We start from the raw sequence: 15,789 nt of genomic DNA, 5'->3' as shown, positions 1-15,789 counted from the left end.
TGAAGAGAGATTAAAGACTTTCTGCGTGTGTGCACTGTGGGTAAATTTGCTACTCGCAGGTGTTTATGTTCTTTGCATGCTGTAATCATGCCATATTATTGTAGTTTCAGTGTTTTCGGATCAGCCCATATCTGTGAAAAGGGTTGAAAAACATGGTATGTTGATCAACCTGTTCAGTATTTTCACAGGTGTGTCTTTGGGAGGTAGTGACGTGAGATCTGTCTGTCCAGCTCTGCCGCAAGCACTTTAATATTTGTGAACAAAAACACAAGAAGTCCTATGCTATTATATTTTCTTGGTGACTTAAATGAACTAGAACGTTTCATAATTCATTGCAACAGTTGAAAAATTATAATTCTGTCATTTACTTAACCTCATGTCATTCAAAACCTGATGTTATAGTTTATGAAGCACAGAAGGAGAAATGTTGACAAATGTGCTTGTTTTTTTACCCAGTGAAGTTGCAGTGAATAGGGACTGTCAAGCTTTAGAAAAAGGAAGTAAAAGCACCATAAAAGTCTAATAAAAGCAGTTTGTTTGACTTGTGTGCTATTTTCCAAGTCTGTTGAAGTCATTTAATAGCTGTGACTAACGGATCGATTGTTTACTGACAATCTTCGCTGTGAGTGGATTGTTATCTAGATCATTGAGTCAGTGAAAAGTTAAATTTGTAAAAAAAATTAATAATAATAATTCAGACTTTTATGATCTGTTTAATCAAATTCACTGAAAAGATAGATTCATTTGTGAATTGGCAATCACTACTACTCTCATAAGCTCTCATGATGAATTCACATGACCTTGCCAATGAGAGTTAGGGCGAATGTCAAGTTTTTCAGTGAATATGGCTTAAAGTTGGTGTATTCCACTCACAAATCATATGATGTCAAGACTTGGAATAAATAAATAGCACGAGTCATGTAAACCATATTAATCTTAGCTTTATGGTGCTTTTTGTGGTGAGCTTCAGTTATCATTCACTTTATTTAAAAAAAAAGAGTTCTGATGATATTCTTCAAAAAAATCACCTTATGTGTTTTAAGGAACATAATTATAAGTTTGGAACAACATAAAAAATATATAATTTGGGGTGATCTAATTATTTAGTGGACTGTCTGCAAATGATTGTTCTTTTCCCGTGTTTTCCTGATCCTTTTGTGAGCTTCATTTGACTAGGTGTGTTCAGCTCTGGCTTGAACTGGTCCAGCACAAAATATTGGTGTGTGTTGGGGCATTGGGACATATCATAGCTGTATTACATCACATACAAATTAGTAACGATTCAAATATGTGAAATCAACCTGCCCATATTGATAAGAGTGCTTTGAATATGGCAAGGGGAGGGCTTTATGTTTCTGCCCGTCCTGTCATTGTTACCTCAGCAGAAGTGACAGTGCTGTCAGGCACTAACCTGTGGGCCGAGATTAAAAAAAAGCAAGCCTTGCTGCATGACGGTTCCCATGCCACACCCTTACTGCCATGGAAACTGTACAGAGGCTCTGATTAAACAGGACTCATACAAGTGGCGTAAGTGATTATAATTATAGCCTATAGGGATTGTATATGTCTGATGGTGCGTGCCTGTGTGAGCATGAAGTGAGGGTTTATCTGCGTCCGCTGTCAGGTATTTGTCGGAAGAGTTCCAGGGTTCCTAATTTTAGAATTGAAAGGTCACTTTTTGACACTAGATGAAGTGCAGCAGTGATATGATTCCTGACTGTTACTATTTTTAGCTTGTTTTCTCCTTCATTCTCCTGGTGTAACTTTACCGGTACATCCTTCAGAAACATGTTTGTTTACATCAAGAACACAACAAGAAGGCTACCATTTTGGCTTGTATTTTCTGTTTCGGCTTTTTGTAGACCATGCAATTTGCATATACTAACTGTAAGCTGGCCAAGAATTAGACTACACCCTTTCAGCACTGTCCGACACCGATATATGGCTTATTTTAAAATGTTTTTACAACGACCCCTGCCAAACCTAGAAAATGTATTTTTTGTGTTCTAAAACAATACATACTAGCAGTAAACGATACATGGCACTAAACCATCTGTAATGTGAGGGCAGAGTTTGCGGCCACATTCAAGTTTTCAGATCTCTCACACTGATCTGAGGTTTATAGCCCTTGTGGAGTTTGATGGCGACTGTTCACAGTCACACAGAAGGCAACGTGAGCAGATATTGCAGCCTGTTCCCGGCAGGCCTGAGATAAGCAGGGTCTACATTCATTATTACTCATCAGTCCATGAAAAGCAAGTGTCTCAGAGAGGGAAACAACTCCAGGTCATCTGTCCCACTGGCAGCCTCTTCCAGCATGACAGCTGCTCAGTTTCATGGCCTGTTTACATGTGCCAATAAACACGATCAACATTACTTTACTTTTACACACAAACACTCATGCATATGTACATATACATATATGATATATAAATGGATATATTATAAACGCAGCCGTGCTGATATAAAGCCATATCGCACTCTTGCTCGTGTGATATCATATTCCATATAGATATTGCATGTGTGAACAATAAATAATAAATAATTTTAGTATTTATTTTTAATTATTAATATCCTTTGGTTTTATAACAATGTTACAATATTTATCAATAATTAATAAGAATTGTATTAATAATAAGTTTTTATTAGGGATGCACAAATACCACTTTTTCCATAATGAGTCTGATACTGATACTTTCATTTTTGGTACTCGCTGATACCGAGTACCGTTGGCTGTATTTTCTTTGCATTTGTAGATTTTTTAAATATAATTTAAATATTGGTTATAGATACCAAAAGAAAATTAATCACATTAGTTTGCTTGATTCACAAATAGATGTTTCCTTCAGTTATTTCCGTGCTTAATTATGCCTGTTAAACTGATTCTATGAGCGTCTGATACTCTTCTGATCTGTTCACTGTTCATTCTATTGCTCGTATTTTGTATATCGTATACAGCGCACATTAGAGTTGCTCCAGTGCAGCGGCACAGTAATCACATGACCTTTTTCTGTAATAATGTAGGGTTAGGGAACCAGACGTTATACATAAATCACGTAACTTTAACAAAAATTTAATTTAGTAAGAGTTAGTTGTATTCCACCTAAGCGATCAGCAATCAAGCGCATGCAACAGAAGTGTGCATGCTCTCTTTGCTATTGACATAACTTTCCAGTGTTGTCTGTGAGAAATGGATGTGCGTTCGACTAGCTTGCTTCTATCAATCCACTTAGCCTGCTTTACTTATCAGCTCGTGCACAGCGGCTATACGTAAATATTTAGGCTATGTTTAATATTCTTTTTGTTAGATACATTCATAGAACTCTTTTATCTCTTGATATCTCTATATATCTTGATGTCTTTGTTTGTTCTGTTGTCAGCGTTTCTTTGTCACAAACACTGTACAAACAATGTGTCGTATCGGTTATTGTAATGGCGCTTTTCCACTGCATGGTACGGCTCGGTTCGGTTCGGTACGGTTCAACACGGCGCGGAGCGGTTCGGTTCGCTTTGCTTTTCCACTGCGTGGTACGACTCAACTCGGTACGGCACGGTTCGGTTTGCTTTAGCTCGGTTGCTTTTCCACTGCAGTTAGTACCGCTTCAAAGTGGGTGGGACTGATCGTTAAGTTGTATGTCTGGTGGTAGCCGTGTGCGGCTAAGAGCTGTGCTACTTCCGCTCCTCGGCAACCAACGAGAGGAACGTCTGCACCTCGTCCACTGACCACGATTCAGCCATTTCTTGTTTGATTTTTTTGAACTTTTTTTGTCAAGTAAAAACTCTAAAAACAGGTGCTACCGCGTTTGCTGTTGTCTGGCTATTTAAATATAGCGGGTTTAGTGTCTCGTGTAGCAAATATACAATGACGCTGAAGTGACGATTCTGTCTGACCAATCAGTGATCTGCAGTGTTTTCACGTCACGTTTAGTATCGGTACGGTACGCTTGGAACCTCAACAGAGGTGGTACCATTTAAAGCGAGCTGAAGCGAGCCGTACCGTACCGTACCATGCAGTGGAAATGCGCCATAAGAGAGCCGTACCGAACCGAGCCGTACCGTACCATGCAGTGGAAAAGCGCCAAAGCGTGCCGTGCCGTACCGAACCGTACCGTACCATGCAGTGGAAAAGCGCCATAATAAGAGCGGTTTAATGAGTTTGAGTACACAAGCACAGTATTTAGACAGATGGACAAGGCATTTGTTGGTAAAGTAGATGAAAACTATGACTAGTTTTGAATCATAGTTTAGAAGGTTTCATTTCTTGTCATTGTAGATGGTGAAATCTAGGTAGCTGTGTGAACTTTGTCTCTTTGTTTTATTATTGTCTCGTCCAGTGAACATATTGCCATGTTACAGCACTTACAAAATGTTCATGATAAAGGATTTTATCTCTTCCTGCATTCCAGTAGTTTATAGAGTTGTGCATTTGAACTGATTAAGAGTCTTGATAGCACTTCACTTTTCAATTTCAAACCGTATTAATAATTATGGACAATCATCAGTTAATGACTTTAAGAGAAGCCATACATTGCTCCAAATAAGAGAGCCAAATTATTCATAAAAGAAATGTGATCACAAATGCTTTTATGTCATTAATACAAACCTCTAAAACTGTAAGCGATATTGGGATGTCAATGCGGTTGTCAACTGAACACGAGAGCAACGCAACCTGGCTGTTTAGATCGTATTGGTTTGTTGTTTGCTTGTCAATGGTAGCATGCGGATTTATCAAAACAACTGATAGGCTGTTTAAGATCTATGGGCGATATCCACGCATGAAAATATCAAGCTCTATATCTAAAAAAAAAATTATATTGTTACCCACAATGGTGTACCGTCGATAAATACCAATACCATTTTTTCGCCCAGCCCTATTCTGTATCTGTTTCAGAGAGGATACAGCAGCAATACAGTGTGACAGTATTGTCTGCAGATGCCCAAGCACCAAAGCGATTGACCGAAATCACTTTTAAAGGGGTCATTAACTTTTTTCTTTTTTTGAAATATTGAATATTGTTTTCTGAGGTCAACTTATGACGTTTGCTTGGTTTTTACATTCAAAAGCATCGAAATTAATAAGTAATAGGCTATTTTCTACCCTGGTTTTGAGCCTAGCTCCTGAAACGCTCTGTTTTTAAGGGCGTGCCGCATTGAAGACTTGGAAGTAAACAGTAGAGCATTGGCGCTAGCAACGCCAAGGTCATGGGTTCGATTCCCAGGGAAAGCAAGAAGTAAAAAAAAAAGTGTACCTTGAATGCAATGTAAGTCGCTTTGGATAAAAGCGTCTGCCAAATGCATAAATGTATATGTAATGTAAATGTAAACGCCCACTGCTATGATTGGATAACCGTTTTGCATATTATAATGAGTTTCATGTAATGCGCGAATCGGTGGGCGGGGCTAAACAGGCAGTGTTGAAGTAGGCGTTGATCTTCTGCGTAGGCGGTGTTTGATACCCTTTGACTTCATAGATCCCCACTTTGAAAAACCTGTCGTTTGCTGTGCCTGGTGTCAATAAAAGCTGTTATTGGACTAACAAGGAAGTTTTCAGTTCTGAAACTTACAGGATATTCAAATAGTATGATGACCTCTTACCGTATATGTCAAAAGTTTATGTGAAAATTTGATTTCTCAGTTCATCACCCTTTTAAAGCAGTTCTCCAAGTACATGCAAATGAGGTTGGCTGCTGGATGCATTTAGCTACTTATTGAAAAATACTTGAAAATATATGTGCTGAATGTTGTACTTATTAGATTTAAATACACTACCGTTCATCATTATCGACAATCGTCACAGCTTGATTATTGTAACTCCCTCTGGAATAAGTAATCAAATATGTCTTCAGATGGTTCAAAATGCAGCTGCCAGTCTTCTGACTGGCACCCACAAATTTGATCACATCTCCTTTGTATTATGCTCTTTGCATTTTACTCTTTGAGTTGAATTTTTTTTAGTGCTTTTTTCAACAACAAAAAAATTGTTAAAGCTCTGAGTCGACTGGCTCCTGAATATCTCTGTGATCTTTTAAATCCAAATTCATTGGTTAGATCTCTGAGGTCTTCTGATCAAAGAGTTTTGATGGTCCCGAGATCCAGATTAAAGTCGAATGGTGACCATACCTTTTCTATTGTTGGGCCGAAACTGTGGAACAGTCTTCCGGTTTCCCTCAGATTAACCTCTTCAGAATCTAATTTTAATCCAAGGTAAAAACTTGTCTTTTTACCTATAGGCTTATAACTGTCCCTGTAATCCATCACCTATCAGTGTTTTGTTATATTTGTTTTAAAATATTAAGGAGCACAGCTGTGTGTATAATATTTGCTGTGCGATAATAATAATAAGGCTTCTTGAGCAGCAAATCATCATATTAAAGTGATTTCTGAAGGATCTTGTGACTATGAAGACTCTGAAGTATCTGAAAATACAGCTTTGCCATCACAGGAATTACATTTCTTTCAAAAACATTAAATTATCATATACCACAAACTTTTGAACGGTAGTGTAAGTCTGTTTAGGTCAGTAAAAAGTACTATTGGTGGACTGTGTATGTTTATTGTTTAAAAGTTCCGCTTTTCTACAGTATTGTGAATTGTAATATAATGTTTTCATTATAAGCGCTGTGGGAGAATGAATATGTCATTTGCTCAATGGTGTGTGGCACTGGATGGCATCAGTGGTCTCTATGACAGGGACTCTGGTATATTGTGAATTGCTCAATTGTCCATATACCATAAGCAGACAAACAAGAGCTGCATTTGTGCAACATTCGCTCATCCGACCAGTGAAAATTATTCCTTACAGTGTTTTACTTGTGGATTATAGCTGGTGAACCGGATAAGAATGTAAAAAGCCTTTTGGGAGACATTAAATCAATCACAGGCAATGCCTCCATTTAAATGTATATGTTGTATCATAGAGCTGAGTAAAAACACAAAGAATGATTGATGCAAGCTGGCATGACTAATTAGTGGCATTCGTACATAAAACCAGCAACATTCTTTACCCTGTGAATGTTACTGAACTGGGCTGTGAGGTCTTACTGTCCCAGCTATGCACACACACCCACTTTATAAATGAGGGGTGTTGATGTGTCATGAACCTGCCCATCCATTGTCACTGTGTCATTTTATTGCATTGCCCAAAAGGGTTTGGCAGGCCTTTTATGGACTAAAAGTATTTCGAAATAGAGGACGGATATACAACTTGAAATTTCCAGAAATATGCCCTGGATATTGTGTAACTTAAGGCTTGACTTGTGTCCATGTGTAACTATTTTACATTATGTGTAGGTGTTATTCTATCTCTGTTATAGACTATCCTACTTTTTCACCGCTGTGGTTTGAACATTGTTTGGAGGGAAACAGCACAGTGCTATTTAGAAACTTCCATTGTGTTTTACTTTGAAATGTTCCAACACAATAATCACACATACAGAAATGGTTTGGTTTCTAGAGAGAGACAAATCCTAATCGTAACTGTGACTTTCCCACGGACTGGTACAATACTTGTTTATGACATTGATCTGCTCAGACAGTAACTTTAGGCCATAAAACAGTCAGAATACAGTTTGGGGGAATGTAACTTAGTTTCGGAGTTCATTACACATGAATATTAAAGAATGCAGCAGGTTGATGTCGCCTTTTGAGAGAATGTAACTGTGCAAACATTATATTCTCACAAATGGTCATTAGCTTAAACAACATTTTTTGCCTTGGGAACAGACGGGTGATTATAAGCAATTTAACGCTGTCTTGTACTTGTTTAGACATAGTTCAAAGCATTTAAAGCCTGATGTGTGAATAGAGACTCTATTGAAAAGCATTTGTGCTCTGATTATGTCTGACAGTGTTTTGAGTAGAAAAATGAGCGGTTGTAGTTGGAATGTTCCAGCCACCGTTCTCTTACTAAAGGATGGAGAATTAAGACTGGCAACATCGGCTGTTAAACAGGTTCGGCTGCGCTAGTTGGATCTGGGTTAGTTCACCCAAAAAAGAAAATCCCATTAATATTTATTACTCATCTGGAACACAATAGTGAATTTTTAATAAACATTCTGCCCACTCTTTTTTAATATAATGTGAGGATAACCCTTTGTGAGGAACAAAACCAAAATTGAAATGTTACTGACTACTTTTATGATACCTTTTCACACACCTTTTATGGTGTCTCTGCGTCCTTTTTGATGTTTGAAAGTTTATGTCCCGATTCATCGTAATTGCAAGGAAAAGATGGCCAGTACGTTTTTCAAAATGTCGTCTTTGCTTTTTGCAAGGAAGTCATATGAGTTAATGACCACATGAGTGAGTAAATGATAACATTTTCATTTTTGGATGAACTTTCTCTTTAATCAGATTGGATCATAAATGTTGATTTTGCTGATTTAGCTTTCCCTTTCAAGATTCGTACATTCTCCATAAGATAACATCTCAAGATTTATTTATTTATTTTTTTCAAAAAGGATTTGCTGATAAATAAATGCCTCATATTCATGTGAGTGAACAGCTGATCAAAATACACCCTAGAGGTTCCCAAAATAAAATAATTTCCTTCCATCTCTTCTCACCCCAACAAAGAGTCCTTTGGCTTTTTCAGGGATCATAAATTATCATTAGGTAACAAGCATTAGAATGTTCTTGACTCTTTTTTTTTCTTCTTCTTCTTTTTTTCAAACAGCTTTTATAAATGTGGACTTTGTTCTGATGGCAGACACAGGCCTTTTTTTTCCCTCTGACATTTTTTTATTGGAGCAATAAATTGCTGTTATCGTGAGCAGGGAACGCCTTCATTCAGCTAGTTGAACATGTCATACAGGTTCACCAGCTTGAAAAACACCAGTTACTGACTAATCACTCCTCAACCTCTCAGCTGTTGAACTCTATAGCTTATGTCATAAATCTTGCATCATGGCTGTCACAGCTAAAAATGTATGTGTATTCTGAAAGTGTGTTGTTAGTACTGTAAGTAACAGTTGGACCAGTGTCACTGAAGTCCATTGGAAATTGATTGGATTGTTAGATTTTTGTTGTTTGCTACTGCTGTGATGTCATGTGTTACAGGTTGTCCCGCCCTTGTGCCAGTAAACACGTCATCAGAGAGGTGTCGTTGCAAGTGGGAGGGGAACTCATTTGGAATTTAAACATTAAAAAAAGAATGATGAGCAAGGACAAATCATTTATAATAAATTCTGCAATATTCCATAAAAAAATGAGAATTGTTCATTTTGATTTTGTGGTGACTTTAAATACTCTGGGCGCTCAAAATACTAAAATGTACGGTCTAGGCCTGAGCTACTGTACATAGCGATATATTACATAGAGATATAGGTAATATAGTATTACATATCTCTAGGAAAATGGGGCATATGTAGATGAGGGCCAAATGATGTTTACATGTTATCAAAACATTAAATTGTGTCATGTGAGAGAGTAAAAATAAGACTGGCAATGAGTTTGCTAAAACAGTAATGTAGGCCACATACATTGAATCATTATAACTGGAACAGGAACTTTTTTATTTTTAAAAGGAATAACAAAAGCAAGCCAAAAGGAGTCAAATTTTGGCTAGTTAGTATGGGCGTATTTGCACCTGCTGATATATGCCTTTTACACAAAAAAAAAAGCATATTTCTCCATTTGACATATCCATATAAAAGCTGTGTATCTATTTGTTAAGTAATGTATTAAAAATAGTAATGACGATAATGATTATTATTGTTGTAGTTTATATCTTAATTCCCTGCATATATACATAATAATTAAGGGGCCCTCCAATTCCGATAACTAATGGCTCAAGTATTATATCTTTTGGTCCAAACATCAGCAAGAAATACAGTACCAAAAAAAAGATGTCAGGAATCTTAATTTCAAAATGCCATAGATGTTTTACATCAATGAATGTGGTATTTTTATAGTAACCCTATTTGGTTTTAACCTTAGGTGACAGTGCTCGGTGACAGTTGCCCTTGACCAGTCAAGGACAAGATTGTGACATAAAAGTACAACACAGTACACACATACTGCATCTTATTTCTTTTTTTCTGCTTATTTTGCTTGTTGCATTTATAAAATAAAATATATTGTCAATTTAGAGTGGAGCTAGTGTTAGTAGGGTTTTTTGGCTGTTGTTTTTCAGGTTTTTATATCTGCTGTCAACCGTCCCTGTCGTGGTGTTTGTCAGTGTGATTGAGTGAACGTGTTTTCAGTGTGTATCCTTTTGTATAGAGCTGCTGGGAGCCTGCCTGATGGGATTGTGCTCTCACCTTCTAGCTCATTCACTAGGGCACACAGAAACCCAAAACATGCCCACTGTTCTTTTATTGTCCTGTTCCCAGACTGTGAGTGATTAACCAAACATCTCTTCTCCCCTACAGACGCCAGGAGAGCAGCAGGAGGCTCAAAAATGTAAGTGCTAATGCTGAATTATTTGGGTTGATGTGAAATCATGTTTATCCCCTAATTTGCTCAATTGTAATATGCTGTGAGCTTTCGGAGTCTTTGCTCTATTCATGTGGTGCCAAATAAAATGCTCACTTAACAGCTCCCATATTGCGGTTTGTGTTTGTCTATCTCTTAAAGTAGCAGTATGGCATAGTAACATTTCAAGACGCTTCATCTAAAACTCAAGTACACTGATCAAGACATCCCTGACCTCTATAGAGAACATATGCAGTGGCCCAAAGAGTATCTGGACACAAGTGTGAATGTCTAAACAAAACATCTAAGCAGGCCTTACTATTGTAATGAATTCAATACAATTAAGTTAGATTTCAAGCTATAAAACAATAAAGTACATTACTGTTCAAATGTTTGAGGTCAGTATAAATTTTATGATTTAGAAAGAAGTGTCTTATGCTCACCAAGCCTGTATTTACTTGATACAGTAAAATATTTATATTGTAAAATATTATTACAATTTAAAATAACCTTGTTATATTGTACTGTTTTCAAGTGTCACATGATCCTTCAGAAATCATTCTAGTATGCTGATTTACTGCACAAGAAACATTTGTGCTGCTTAAAATTTTTGTGGAAACCATGATAAAAAAAATCTGGATTCGAATGTAAAGATAAATTTGTAAAATTCTTCACTGTCACTTTTGATAGTTTTAATGCATCCTTGCTGAATAAGAGTATTTAAAAAAAATCTTACTGATCCCAAACTTTTGAATGGTTGTGTATATTCTTTACAATTAGGACAAATAAATGTTATATTATAAGTTTTTCCTAATTGAAAAGAATACATAAACAGTGAACTGATTTTATGTACAGTATAAACACTAAAATAACCACTCGAGTAATTAGGAAACTTCTGAAAAAGGGTATTAAAAAAAAAAGTTAAATACTTTTTAGGGCCAGTGTATATAATATCTTAAAATTATACAATGTGATTTATCTAGTTGATATATCGGCATGAATGGTTTATTGACATAGAACTTTGTTGCAATATGTACTAATACAATTGTGTTGATTTGTCTCACAGGTTCTGATCACCATATATTGGCTGGGCAGAAAGGCACATGCTGATCCTTTTTACAATGGACCTTACCTAAAACTAAAGGCTTTTGAGGAATTACTTGGCACAACACTATATAAGGTAAGATTATGCAGTATTTGACTAGTATTTAGGCTGAGATGTTACTGTATATAGGAGTGTGTGAATACTGTGGATTCTTCTAGACTAGCTGACATGTACAGTAAATCTAATTTTACAATCACGTCCATTCTGGAATTTAAAATATCTTGCTAAGAAAGAATGCAGCATACTAGTCTCATGGTATTAACACAGTCAGCCAATAGCAATTAATTCACCTGATTTCATTGATATTGTTGACCATTACATATTGTAAAACAAAAACATGTCTTATATGATTTTTAAGGGAATTTGACCATGCTTATCCCATCCTTTTAAGTGACATCAAAAAAAAAATGTTGCCATTAAACCTGCTATTTAAGTTTACAGCTGTGCACATTTCAGTTATTGTAGTCAGAATCCTCTGTGTAAAAAAAACACAGTTTGAACACTTCAGTGTACCCGCTTGGCTTCAATGGTATGACTTTCTATGGAAGAGACGGCAGATTCTCACGAGCAAGACTGTGTTTATGCACTGATGGAGGCTGTATGCTGTGTTTGTTGTTTGTGTTTTTCCCTTGTGCATGCTGTGTGTCGGCCTGTCTCCCTCACACTCACACCCTTGTGCTCGACAGGCACTAGAGGATTGCACATCACTGCGGGGCAGTGCACGAAACAGCACTTGTAGAAATAGCTGGTACTCTGAGAAAGAAGAGCTCTTCCCGCTACGGGCCGGACACAGGAGAGAAGACTCTCTAGACAGCCTCGACTCGCTGGGCTCCAGAACTTACAGCACATCCTCAGACGCTACACTCAAAGGAAGCAGCGAGGGTAAGACTCTTCAATCTCTGAAGTCACTCTTGTGCATTCTAGCTTGACTCAGAGATGAGTAGTTGTACGAAAGGTGGAGGTGGATATCTCATTTTGTGTCTTTTTAAACAAAACACTCTTCACCAGTGCAAGAAAAATATGCAGTCAAGTTTAAAAACCTGACCACAGATAGCTTTGGCTGAAATGTAGTTAATTAATTAAAGTATTAGTTCACTCCAGAATTAAAATGTTCTGATAATTTACTCACCCCCATGTCATACAAGATGTTCATATCTGTCTTTCTTTAGTCGAAAAGAAATTAAGGTTTTTGAAGAAAACATTCCTATATTTTTCTCCATATAGTGGACTTAAATAGGGTACAACGGTTTGAAGGTCCAAATTGCAGTTTCAACGGGCTCTACACGATCCCAGCCGAGGAATAAGGATCTTATCTAGCGAAACGATCGGTCTTAAAACATTTTAAATGTATATACTTTTTAAAAACAAATGCTCATCTTGCAGGTCCACAACTTCACGGATTACGTAATTACGTTGGAAAGGTCACGCAGGGGGAAGTACCGACCCAGTGTTTACAATGTGCAAAGACTTTTCACCCTTTACATAAAAAAAAGGTAAAACAACGTTGTCAGACGATTTTGAAGTTAGAGGAGAAAATTTGATGTTTCCTACCCTACCTTTTTGAACTGGAACACGCGTGACCAAAACCAACGTGATTACGTAATGTGTAGCGCATCGCAGAGCTAGTGCAAGACGAGCATTTTGTGGATAAAAGTATATACATTTAAAAAAAAAAAACATTTGTCCCTGTGAAGTCCACTATATGGAGAAAAATCCCGGAATGTTTTCCTCAAAAACCTTCATTTCTTTTCGACTGAAGAAGAAAAAAAGACATCTTGGATGACATGAGGGTGAGTAAATAATCAGGAAATTTTAATTCTGGAGTGAGCAAATGCCTGGTGCCCTCTAGTGGTATTCGAACTATACCTTTTAATGCTTTTGTCATGAGCTATATTTTGCTGTCTGTGACGGTCAGCGGATTCTGTTTTGATGGAAAGTGCAAACTCCCCTCAATTCATACTCTTCTACATGTTTGCGTTTCAATGACATTAGCATCTTTTGACTCAGTCATGGTCCCAGGGGCTCAATTGCAGCTCACGAGGAAGGTGCTGATGTAATTAGCTGCTGATATAACTAGTGTGCTGGACTGTCTACACGTTCACCCCAGTGAGACATGTTTTTCTTACTCCCCACTGACCTGCCAATGAGTCAGACGCATCCAACTATCATGTTTACTACAGAAAAGTGTGTTAAAAAAAAACGTCTTCTTTCCGTGTAAAATATTTACAACAATACAAATTTTGATGATAAAGACATTTTCAGAGAATTCCCTTCAAAAGATTGGGGTCGGTCAGATTTTATAATGCTTTTGAAAGAAGTCTCTAATGCTCACAAAGGCTGCATTTAATTGATCAAAAATACTGTAAAAACAGTAATATTGTGAAATATTATTATAATTTAAAATGAGTATTCTATTTATTTATTTTTATAAATATGAAATGCAATTTGTTCCTGTGATGGCAAAGTTGAATTTTCAGCATCATTACTAATATTTCTGCACAAGAAACATTTATCACAATTGTGCTGCTTAATATTTTTGTGTAAAATGTTTTTTTTATTTAAAAAAATAAATTAAAAATTCTAAGTTAAAATTCTTTACCTTTGATCAATTCAATGCCGTTTTGTTGAATAAAAGTATTCTTTTTTAATCTTTTTTTTATCTTACTGCCACCAAACTTTTGAACAGTATTATATTATATGAATTACATGTATTTTCTTAATCCATCTGCAAAGAGGTTTTTTCTTGCTTTAAGAAAAACAGCTTTGTAAAAATAAAAAATAGGCTAATGTCTCAATGAAAAACAAAAAAAAATCAAAAAGATTATTCTGTTACATTCTATAAAGTTTAGGGTTATGGGTTAGAAAACATCATTAGCTCAGTATAAAAACAATAAAAGTCAATGGAAAGTCCCCACCAGGAAAGAAAAACAATCATGTGTGTATGTGGGTGTTTATACGCTCACACTCCTGGCTCTCTGTGCTGTTTCTCCAGGTTGTGGTAGTGACCCCGAAGCAGATCTGAGCTTCATGATGTCAGAAAATAAGGAATACCGCCGTTCGATGGTCTTAACACCTAAGACCACCACTCCGTTCAATCAGTTCCTGCCATCAAAGGATAAGCAGTCGGGCTATGTTCCAGCACCATTACGCAAGAAACGTGCAGAGCGAAATGAAGACAACAGAAGAAGCTGGGCGAGCCCTATGTTCACAGAAGATGACGGCACTTTTACTAGGTAATGCAAGTCTACACTCTAAAGATTCAATGGGGGATTTCATTGGATGGTATATTCACCTATTCTGGTGAAAGGTGACCATCTGATCATTGATTTATGATGTAATGCAGACCATGCTTGCCAAAGAAAAGAAAATGTCTTTCTTTAAGGAGGAAAACACCCACAAAATAGAAAAGTCACAAATGAGGTCTCAGAAAAAAAAGAAGAAAAAAAAGAGGTCTCAGTAATTTCTCCTAGGCAGTAATAAAAGTAAAAAGAGAGCAAAAGGAGACTTTTTTTGTCTCCAGCTTTTTAGGTTTTTCTCCAGACAAAAGACCCTAGTAATCTTAAATCTGTTTCAGTTTCAAACAATATCTCAACAATGTCTCGCGTTGTGCTCTGATACCTGCCATCAAAAGATCTGAATGTGAACTTTTCTCCAAACAATTCTCAAAATGTATCTCTTGATCATTTGCTTTGCTTCCTAGAAATGTTTATCATTATATTCCTCCTTTGTTGGGTGAGATGTTAGCTATGAAACATTCTCGATGTTTGAATTCCGGTGCTTATTATTCCCACTATTTCTTGGCGTTTTGTGCTTTCGTGACCATCATTGGTGGTGTGTCCCAGTCATGAGAGGGCTGGTTCAGACCCTTCATCTACCACCGAGTTGAAATCCCAGACAACTGCCCACCAGTCTTTGGCCTATGAGTATGAGAGCAGTGATTCAGATACAGATCGACGGGATCCCGACATGGTTCTAGATGACCTCGCTAGCCGTAGATTTCACAGCCCGTCCCCTGTCGCTCCGACCAACTTTGCCTTACCCATGAGCCCGCTGGAGGGAGCTGCTGTCTCGTGTACCACCAGGCCACAGGTGGCTGTCAGTAATGTGCCCCGGCATTCATTGACCCATCTCAGGTCAGAAACTGGCTTCTTTGACACGCATCTGTTTGCTATTTTATCAGTGTTAACTTTAAGTCTTCTCCAGAAACCTTCGAAGTTTGGTTTTGAGTTGCTGTGATGTCATTATTTCGCTTGATTTTCAACCCATAGCGT

General features: G+C 37.1%; 1 protein-coding gene across 1 annotated transcript in view; it reads left to right on the top strand.

The window, feature by feature from the left end:
- lmo7a (LIM domain 7a) overlaps nucleotides 1–15,789 on the top strand; it is a 53,378-nt gene that overhangs the window by 14,282 nt on the left and 23,307 nt on the right. Inside the window, exons 5-9 of the mRNA XM_079617438.1 lie at nucleotides 10,371–10,401; nucleotides 11,480–11,593; nucleotides 12,205–12,400; nucleotides 14,511–14,751; nucleotides 15,361–15,651. Of these exons, the coding sequence (XP_079473564.1) occupies nucleotides 10,371–10,401; nucleotides 11,480–11,593; nucleotides 12,205–12,400; nucleotides 14,511–14,751; nucleotides 15,361–15,651 (873 nt within the window). The remainder of the gene's footprint in view (nucleotides 1–10,370; nucleotides 10,402–11,479; nucleotides 11,594–12,204; nucleotides 12,401–14,510; nucleotides 14,752–15,360; nucleotides 15,652–15,789) is intronic.

Source organism: Phoxinus phoxinus, assembly GCF_949152265.1.
Source record: "Phoxinus phoxinus genome assembly, chromosome: 7".
Lineage (NCBI taxonomy): Eukaryota > Metazoa > Chordata > Actinopteri > Cypriniformes > Leuciscidae > Phoxinus > Phoxinus phoxinus.
Note: the sequence above shows the minus strand (reverse complement) of the source record. Positions and strands in the feature narration are given on the sequence as shown.